The sequence below is a fragment of the Olea europaea genome, chromosome 13, assembly GCF_002742605.1.
Source record: "Olea europaea var. sylvestris chromosome 13, O_europaea_v1, whole genome shotgun sequence".
NCBI classification, from domain to species: Eukaryota; Viridiplantae; Streptophyta; class Magnoliopsida; order Lamiales; family Oleaceae; genus Olea; species Olea europaea.
The window spans coordinates 16951268-16961107 of NC_036249.1; the positions used below are offsets into that span (position 1 = coordinate 16951268).

At 32.5% G+C, this 9840-nt stretch overlaps 2 protein-coding genes across 2 annotated transcripts; one reads left to right on the forward strand and one right to left on the reverse strand.

Annotated features, from left to right (window-relative positions):
- Positions 1-1379: 1379 nt before the first annotated feature.
- On the forward strand, positions 1380-4046 carry LOC111407741 (AUGMIN subunit 1). The gene is made up of 7 exons (XM_023037394.1): positions 1380-1678; positions 2132-2475; positions 2668-2800; positions 2874-3008; positions 3160-3283; positions 3510-3647; positions 3741-4046. Exons 2-7 carry the CDS (start codon positions 2184-2186, stop codon positions 3846-3848), a joined length of 930 nt encoding a protein of 309 aa, XP_022893162.1. The 5' UTR covers positions 1380-1678; positions 2132-2183; the 3' UTR covers positions 3849-4046.
- A 138-nt stretch (positions 4047-4184) lies between these two features.
- LOC111407742 (mitochondrial fission 1 protein A-like) lies at positions 4185-7551 on the reverse strand. Its single transcript, XM_023037395.1, has 5 exons — positions 7302-7551; positions 5611-5749; positions 5094-5215; positions 4552-4615; positions 4185-4467 (listed from the first exon to the last, which is right to left on the reverse strand). The coding sequence occupies exons 1-5, from the start codon at positions 7392-7394 to the stop codon at positions 4382-4384; spliced, it is 504 nt and encodes a 167-aa protein (XP_022893163.1). The 5' UTR covers positions 7395-7551; the 3' UTR covers positions 4185-4381.
- Between the last annotated feature and the right edge of the window lie 2289 nt (positions 7552-9840).

Below are 9840 nucleotides of genomic sequence, written 5' to 3' on the forward strand. Positions count from 1 at the left end.
ATATTCTTTATTTAATTTTTGTAACTTTCTTTATTTAATATGTTTTGTTTTTATTATATATTTTTTGAAAATTGTTTTAAAATTTCTTTTTTCTTCATATTATAAATATTTTTTCGATTTAAAATTCTTTTAATTATTTTTGTTTTATGATAAAATGTAAATTTTTCAATTTTAATTAAAAAATAATATTTATTTTTAATTTTAATTATTTCAATTTTTTAATTAAAGAACTTTATAATAATCTTTGTTTTTTGTTTTTTCTATTTTGACTGCAATTCTTTTTTTGTTCTTTAACTTGTTAAATCATTTAGTTTCTTTTGTTTATTAGTATTGGATTGGATGAAGTGAAGTGGTGTGTGAAAATAGAGAAATATTGCATTGAAGGTGATGGTTGTAGTGAACTGCCGTGTAAAAATGGAGAAATGATTGAAGACAATACGACGTCGTTTTTGCTCCCACAATGAAAAAAATTGAAATTCTTTTCTATTTATGATAAAATATATATATATTTTTAATTTTAATTAAATAATATTATTATATTCTTTATTTAATTTTCGTAACTTTCTTTTGTTTTGATTATATTTTTCAAAAATTGTTTAAATTTTTTTTCTTCGAATTATAAATAATTTTTTGTTTGATTTAAAATTCTTTTTAATTAAAGTTTTAAGAAGTCCCCCCCGTCCCCCCCTATGGATATGTACATTATTTTCTATTGTTCTAATTACGTTTTTGCAATCTTACAAAATCAGGGTTTTAGAAGAAAGTTAATACATTAAATTGCATTTAATATTTTAAACCATAATTTATGGTTCTGCATATTGCCTGTCAACATGAAAAATTATTTTTAATACAATAGTGTAGATATTGTTATTTTACATATCTTGGTGATATTTCATTATTATAATCATAGTACGGATTAGGGACAAAGTTTGAGTGTGCTAAATCATATTTTAGGTTAAACTAATATATATAGAGAAATATATTTCGCGTAAAAAAAATTTCCCACAAACTTTTGTGAAGGGAAATGCTTGGTACGAATATATGCAAATTCTCAAATGTTCATATGAAAAATAAAAAATATACCGAGAAAATTGATGAAAAATTAGTCAATTTCAATGAATTTATAAATACCTTTTAAATTTATAATTTTTTTTCCTAAAATTTACATACGTTTATTTTAAATATTAAACAATTAACGTGCAATGCATATTCACTCACTAGTATTTATAAAAAATTATGGTGTGATTCACTGCAAAATAAAATAAACAAAAGCCGTCGAAAAGCATTGACCCATTGAGTGAAGATTTCCAATTTTATCAATATCTTTTAAAAATTTTATTTCACAACCGATCGAAAGATTTTCTCATAAAAAAAAAAAAGAAAAGAAAAAAGGAAAGAAAGATAAAGCCTACTAATTCCTTCCCGTCATCGAGTGAAATTTTTGAATCTCAAGAGCCAAAAACTCCGTAGAAAATTTCAGAAACAGATCTAAACAATTTTTGATTTCCCAACCCCTCTCGATCGGAACTATCGCCGCCACCACCGCCTCGCAAATAATCAACACCATCACAATTCCGGCGGCCGCGATCGACTAGATACAGAGCGGCGCAACTATCTGCGATGCCCTTCTCGCCGGTTCCGACACGCACATTATAATCGTCCTTTGTATCCACCTCAGGTAAAACCAGTTTAGCTTTCCTTTACGTTTTACCTTTACTATTAAATTGAACAATGAAATGTGACCTAATTGAGTTGAGCGATCAAAATTGAAATTTTATGTTATCTGTCTTTTTCCGAATTTATTAACTGTAGATAGTTCTCTTTGCTGATTAAAAGATATGTTTAAACGAATTTCGGTCATTTATTACTAAACCATTTTCACTTCAACTTCAGACTCATTTTAACCATCTCCATTTTTACTAGGTGGAATGCAATTTCTTATTTTATCCTTCCTTCTCCGAATAATTGAAAGATTATGTTTCACATTTACTGTAATTGACAGATTATTTACATAGTTTATTCAACCGAATTCTGTTGCTTTTTGATTCTATAGTTTATTGATACAAGAGCTTACCATTTTGAATTCTTTTGTTTATAATTTTTTCATATTTTTATATTTATTGTGATTTAGGGGGTGAAGGTCTAACTTGAAGTTTGAAAAGTCAGAAAAAAAGTGCAAAAGAATGAGTGAAATTGTGGAGGGAACTGATCGTCCTTCTACATCTTCAATAACATCCTTGGAATCAATAAAGACCAGTGGTAATGCTGGTTTTGATGCCAGTCGAATTGCAGAAGTGAAAGCATGGCTCATTTCCCAATTTGACGCAGCTGGGAAAGACCTACCCGATTTCGAGTACACCCCACGGAGCATTGCTCATTTACACAAGATTGTCGCTCTCTCCCAAGCCAAAACCCAGGCTGCCACCATAGTCGCAAATGACTTTCGTCAAAAAGCCACAGAGTATCGCTCCCAAGGTCCTACCATCTTCTCTACTCTAATATTAAAAAATAATCGTATTGATTATTGTTTTTCTCGTATGGTTTCATTTGCATTAAGTTGTTTTCATTCTCATGTTGGCAATTTGATCTTGTAAGCCAAAACTGTTGTTTATCATAAACTCATTTGGATTTTGTATGGGGGTGTTCACAATATTTTGTCATTAATAGCTGCAAGGATAAGAGAGATATTGGAGCATGTGGGGTTGGTGCAAGATAGTTTACCATCAAATGTGGTCTCATCTGCACAAGTTCTTGCCAATGCGGCAAATCTGTTGAATATTAGAGATACTGAGCTAAGCAGGTGAGTTTTGTCCTTGTGTTTTAGACTACAATTATTTAGGTTTCTACTGGCTTAGGGGAAAAAAATGTTCTAGTTTTCTTGTAGCAATGGCGGATTTGTCTCTGAGAAAAACTGCAGTAGAAGAGAAGAGGGCTAAAGTGCAAAAGGAGTCCAAAGAACTTCTCGATTATACTCGAAAGGCAATAGCAAGACTGACCTATTTGAAACGGTGAAATTCACGATTTATCTTTTTCTATAAATGAATTTAGCTTCTCCATTATGGCTAAGATATATTGTATTTGTTGGGTGGATGCTAACTTCTTGATTTGGCTTCCAAATTTCTACTTTACCTCTTATTAATTATTTATACTTCTTGGCAGAACACTGGCACAATTGGAAGATGATGTACCTCCTTGTGAAGCTCAAATGGAGCACTGGAAAACCAACTTGGCCATCATGGATTCAAAAGAAAGACAATATCTGCAACAGTACTCTAATTATAAGGTACATTCTTGTGAGCTTCTTCTTGTCAGCTATCAGAATTCTAATTTCTTCCATTTCGGTTTAATGTGTTCACTGGGAAGAGAAGTTTGAAAAATTATATGATGAGTAAAAGATCTGATAATATATTTTCAACAGTATCTAACTCAACAAATCAAATAGATTTAGTTTTGCATATCGCACTGTTGTAATTCTTTTGTGTACTAATTGTTACAACTGGTGGACACAGGCCATGCTCTATCGCGTGGGATACAGCCCTGAGATAAGTCACGGAGTTTTGGTAGAAATGGCAGAGCATAGGAAGGATCTGGAAAAGAAAACAAAACCGATTCTCGACACCCTTAGAAGCTACCAAGATTTGCCTCCTGTAGTGTCCTTTTCTTGCTAACAATCTGCCATTTTTTACTCCTTTTTACTTCTCGTTGAGAGGAAAATTGATTTTGGGTCTTATTTTTTACAGGACAAAGCTTTGGCTGCATTGGCAATTGAGGACAAGAAAAGGCAGTATGCTGCTGCTGAGAAGTACCTTGAAGTTGTTTTGCAATCTGCTCTTGATTCGAACAATTGATCTAGTGACACCCTCCGGTCTTCTGCTCTTCATTTTCTTGTTTAAATATTGTGTTAAGTATTCCAAAACTGGTAATATACTGTTGATTGGACTCTATTGAGGTAGTAATGGTGATAATCACCAGAGAAGAAACAACCTTTGGGTCTTTTGTTTGATGGCTATTATTTAGAAAAAATAATTTTTTGAGTAGCGATTTTTTTTGAAGAATGTGTGGTTAAAAAATATGGAAAAATTTTGAGTTAACATACAGAATATTTTATTATATGAATGTGTGGTTGAAAATAAATTCATGTTTGACAACTCTTTTTTCTACATGAATTGACATGACAAACTGTATAAACAATTCCAAACATTAACGATGATTTTATTATTTCTGTAAGATCGATCTTTCAACTGAACAAGTCAAAATAATTCAATCACTGGAAAACATAGAAAAGTTTATTAACATGCAGCAGCAGGGCAACCCTTCTACCTCAAAACCAGAGGCAGGACAAATATCGTGCTCATCATCAATAAAGACGACATTAAGATGATCAGTTCTTTCGAGCCAAAGCTGCTGCTATACCGCCTGCTATAAGTCCGACTGCAGTTGCTGTAATGCCGATTCCAATTACACCATCTGTACCATATTAAGCAGGGTTGATCAGTTCTACCAGGGTCGAAAAATACAGAAGCTTTGAACAACAATTCGGGTTGTTATTACCTTTAGTTATTCGATCTTCAACTGTCTTCTTCAGGGTCATGGCTTGTCTCCAATCAGGTGCAATCTATACATACAAGAAACTGGGAATTATTTGAGAAAAAATTGGCAAAAAAATCATATTAAAGGGTACAGAGCTGATCTCCTGCTACAGTGAACAGGATAACAATTGTCACTGCTAACGTGGTGTCGCCACATCAGCAATCAAACCGTATTTTTACGACTTTTCAAAAGAAAAAAAGGTTTTGAATTTTTGACATGACACCACTATATCAGCAGATGGGCATTATAACTCATGCCCGCAGTGGGCCGGAGATCATTTCTAGTACAAAATATCTCAAAAGAAAGTGCCAAAGATGTCCTCAATTTGCCCAATCTACAAAACAGACCCAACGACAATTATTTAAGCACAAAATTTCGAAAAGAACAAATACAATGTAGTGTACAATCTCTATATACAAGTAGTTTACTGGTGATAAAAGTAATGAAAAGAAGAATTTACAAAGAGCAACGGCAGCATAAAAAAATGAAAAGTGGATACAAACCTCCAAACATTGGTCAAGGAGCTCCCGGCACCTTGAATATTCACCGCTTCTGTAATATCCAACAGCAAGCAGGTAGAGCTTCTCTCTCTTTTGCAATGGACTATTGTCGTTGGCTAGTGAAGCTGTCGGCAAATGGAATGTTTTCTGGTTAATTCTTTGATATACTCTTAAACTGGATGCTAAAAGCCAAATATTAACAATTTACAAAATAAATCCTTCAAGATAAGGCAACAAAAGAAAATTACATCTCAAGAAGAACAATTTCAAGAATTATAAAAGAAAAACTGGTGATCTTATAGATTCATGAAGTGGCTCTTAATACATGGATTAATCAATGGTGGTGTCTGAGAAAAATTATCATCTGCCAGCAAGAAGATGGATGATGTGATTTTTGAAGCTATGAAAAATCTTTCAAGGACTGGTTTCATCATTAAATTTTGAATTTGAAAAAATCCTAATACAAATTTTTATAGAAAAGTATGTTTTAAAGCATGAATTTGATCGATCTAGTTTTCACCTTCAAGCATGGCCATTCCCCGTTGCACATCTTCTGGTAGTTTAGAATGAACAAGAGCCCACGATAAGCGCATAATGCTTTCACTCTTCCTTTCATCAGAATTATCTTTTGAAGCTTCTGCAACTTCTCTCTCACAGCCCTGCCAACAATATACGTTAAAGAGAGGGAGAATCTAACACACGTCACATTATGAAAGGTTCAATTGGCAGATCAAGAATAACCTGAATAATATGCCAAACCTTTATCGGGTTTCGAGAGTTGTCAAATATACAACACTCCCGAATCAATGTTAGAATGCAATAGCTTTGGACTACTTTGAGGAGAAGAAACCTTCACCTGGACGTTCTGGACCTTTAGTAGTGATCCCAGGTTTGTTTTACAGATTATGTTGTTAAGATATGGGTGTTACCCCGTTGATTTGGGTCCTTACATCGGTAAATTAGATTTAATCTAATATCCAGAGGCCATCATATCATCTAATTAATCTTTAGAATACATTCCAACTAAGTAGCTCTGGCAATTGAGAGTATTTTTTTAAGATATCAAGAAATTTCATTCAGCAAAAGAATGAGCATTGACCTCCAAATCTCGCAAGTACAGAAGTATTATCTTATAAATATAATTAACTAATTAAGTTATCAGCTGTGAAGACAGAATTAGTGCTTAACATATTCTATTCACAGTTACCTTAGCTCATAAACCTATATGAATACTATCTGATAAACTACTACTGGCCTGCAGCTCTGGATGTCATGTCCGAAGGACACTCTTGTTGGTGCAACGTGCAAGATCAAAGAACTTCCAAGTATACATTCAAGAATGAAAAACACCATGTCAGCATTTAAGAAGTCTAGGTTGGCATTCATCATGAAATAATACCTCAAAACTAACACCACCATTTCAAAAGAAGGTGAAAAAAGGGGGGCGATTCCCACAAAAAATTTGTAACCAATGGCCACATAAATTATGACTTTTATTCATTGAATGCATCGACTGTAGAAATTATGATTTGTTCCTTTCACACTTGTATGCATGTGGATGACAATGGCAATCATCACAAGTCCACTTTCATTCTTCCCTGAAAATCTCAATTTTTGCCCCAATAAATATGACTCAGTCTGTTGTTGTCAGCTCAAATCATCCACTCCACAAGCCCTTTGGAGTTTAGCTACACCCAATCCTCAAAAATCATCCAAGAACTTGACAAGATTCATACAAACCCTCAAAATACCTTCCAAAAAGCACTGCCAACACCTTTAAATACCATCTCAATCTCTGCCACACTAAATAAAAAGGATCACCTCAGGTCTAGATCCTCAAATTGGAACCTTTTCACCATCAAAGATTTGCATGGCGTTAACAAACTTATGCAGTGCTTGAAGACAACTCAAATTCTACAGAACTCAAACCTCAACACCATTTAAAAATTAACGGAACTGTAATATCTGAATTAACCAATTATCAATCTCATTCAACCAAATCTACCTTTACTACTTTAAACCCATCAAAGCTGAAAATATTAAACTCCAAAAGCCTTTAAATTAAATATCAACTTACTCAAGAATTTTCGATTTTTAGACCAGGTATTGAACCCATATCAAGGCAAAACGAAAAAAAAAAAAAATTTCTATTTCTTGGACACTATTCTTATCGCATCAAATTTGGTACAACGAAAAAACAGAGATCCTTACGAGAATCACGTCAGGAGTGGACCAAGGGATGTGGTCGCCACCGCTGAAGAAATTGGTGACGGACTCGAAGAACTGAGAAACCTTCGCCTCCATTATGAATCAAATTAATGAAAATGAATCAAAGAAATGGAAATTGAACCTTTATTTCTGACTTTTATTCGAGGAAATACATGAAATTGGTCATTTTACCCGCCCATATTCCCACGTCATATTTCCAGTCCTTCGGGTCACGGTCCATCAAACACCTACAACCGCAAAATTCGGTCATTATCTTCAACAATGTTAGTATTTTTATGGGATTAAGAAATTAATTTTTTATTTTGCATGTTTTGTGAATTTGTGTATTAAGCCCTTGTTTGAGCTACATTATTGGAATGAAAATGTATTTTTGAGAAGTGTATTTATAATAAATTTGTGGTTTAAAGATAAAGAAAAATTTTGAAATTGTGCGTAATATTATTTTATTAAAAAATGTTTGATTAAAATAATATTAAATCACTATTGAAAAATATATATATTTTTTTTCAAATAACGTGGCCCAAACAGGGCCTAAATTGATATCAATGATGTTTATTCTTCATTACTTAGGTAAATTATTGAGTTTAGAATGAATTGTGATAAAAAGAAAATAAAAAGGTTTATGTTGCCGGAAATGGCAAGAGATTTATGTGAAATCACCATTTCCAGCAAAGCACAAACGACCAAAATCGAATGTTTTACAGTCAGCTCATTTTTTATTTTTTTTTTCATTTTTTCTTCTATTTCACATTTGTTTTTTCTTTTGTTTAATTTGTTTAATTTTTATTATAATTATTTGAAAATAGTTTTAAAATTTCTTAATTATTTTATTCATATTATAAATAATTTTTTTCGATTTAAATTCTTTTCTTTTGATGATAAAATTTAGTCTTTTCAATTTTAATTAAATAATATTTTTATTCTTTTTTTAATTTTCATAATTTTCTTTTGTTTAATTTGTTTTGCTTTTATTATAAATTTTTTCTGAAACAATTTTTAAATTTCTTTTTTTTTTGTTCAATTCATATTATAAATAATTTTTTGTTCCATTTGAAATTCTTTTTAATTCTTTTCTTTTTATTATAAAACGTAATTTTTTTTCAAATTTTAATTAAATGATATTTATTTTTAATTTTAATTAAAAAACTATATAATAACTTTTTTTATTTTTTCTGTAATTCTTTTTTGTTCTTCTTCTTCTTTAATTTATTAAATTATTTATTTATTCATTAGTATCGGTATGAATCTATATCTTGTGTATAATAGTTACAATTCGATTCACTTAATTTTTTGAGATCATACTTTATTTTATTATCTTTTGTTTAATGTTCTAATAATTGAATTTTTACAGGATGAAATACCATCTAAATGTGGAATTGAGACGAATGGTGGGGAAAGCAATTTGGAACAATAACTTTGATAGTTTCACTGCTGTATTGGAGTTGTTGGATGATCTACACGCGAATATTCTATGTCAATCCTTTCTCTAGTCTCCGTATCAGTTGAGAGAGGTGCAGTATTTCGAGTAGATCATTGATGCACTACTATGTCGGCTGCTTAGGCCAGTCGACGGAGTTGCCTTCCATTTCGACCCTGATGATTGAACTGAAGGTTACAGGTGGTGCAGCTCATGACGGTATTCATAGAAGCAATAGACATATGATGCACATTTTTAGGGACAGCGAACGACGCTTCTACCGCAGTTGATTGGCACAATCGGGAGTGCAGCTAGATGTTAGACAGTTTGAAGTTAGGACTGGTCTATATTATTGAGAGCGTGGTACGATGTCATCACAAGAAGACTGTGATTGACCTTTTCCATTTGAAAATTGTTGACGATTTTGATGCCTCAACAACTATCCGTAGGGTCGGAGACGTTTTGAGAACACTGTACACGTTTTCACCAGATCACACTCGAAGCCCAATTGATCCATGCATAAGTACGATACTTATGGATTACAATCGGGAGTGCAGCTAGATGTTAGACAGTTTGAAGTTAGGACTGGTCTATATTATTGAGAGCGTGGTACGATGTCATCACAAGAAGACTGTGATTGACCTTTTCCATTTGAAAATTGTTGACGATTTTGATGCCTCAACAACTATCCGTAGGGTCGGAGACGTTTTGAGAACACTGTACACGTTTTCACCAGATCACACTCGAAGCCCAATTGATCCATGCATAAGTACGATACTTATGGATTGCCCAATATTAAAATAATTTTTATATTAAATTTATATAATGATTGTATGTGTTGCAGATTTGTGCATATGATATTGTCTGCCTCTTGGGTACTTGGTTTGCAAGGTGAAGGGAGACACGTTGCCCTTGGATACATCATTGATGAGCATCCTAATCATATGAATGTATATCTGGTAAACAATTATTAGTTATTCTCAACGATCCTCAGGCGAGTATTATATATATGCGATTCATATTGTACGTAGTTTCAAGATCTTATTTCATGATCGTTAACTAGTTGAACTGTCAATATATCAGTTTGAAATCATAACTAAGTTG

Excerpts from the sequence above, each read along its gene's own strand:
- LOC111407742 (XM_023037395.1), bottom strand. The coding sequence starts at position 7,394 with ATGGAGGCGAAGGTTTCTCAGTTCTTCGAGTCCGTCACCAATTTCTTC. Across the intron at positions 5,216-5,610 it reads GGGAATGGCCATGCTTGAAG|CTTCACTAGCCAACGACAAT; the intron begins GTGAAAACTAGA and ends ATTTGCCGACAG. Across the intron at positions 4,616-5,093 it reads TCCTTGACCAATGTTTGGAG|ATTGCACCTGATTGGAGACA; the intron begins GTTTGTATCCAC and ends TTGTATGTATAG.
- LOC111407741 (XM_023037394.1), top strand. The coding sequence starts at position 2,184 with ATGAGTGAAATTGTGGAGGGAACTGATCGTCCTTCTACATCTTCAATA. Across the intron at positions 2,476-2,667 it reads CACAGAGTATCGCTCCCAAG|CTGCAAGGATAAGAGAGATA; the intron begins GTCCTACCATCT and ends TGTCATTAATAG. Across the intron at positions 3,284-3,509 it reads AACAGTACTCTAATTATAAG|GCCATGCTCTATCGCGTGGG; the intron begins GTACATTCTTGT and ends TGGTGGACACAG.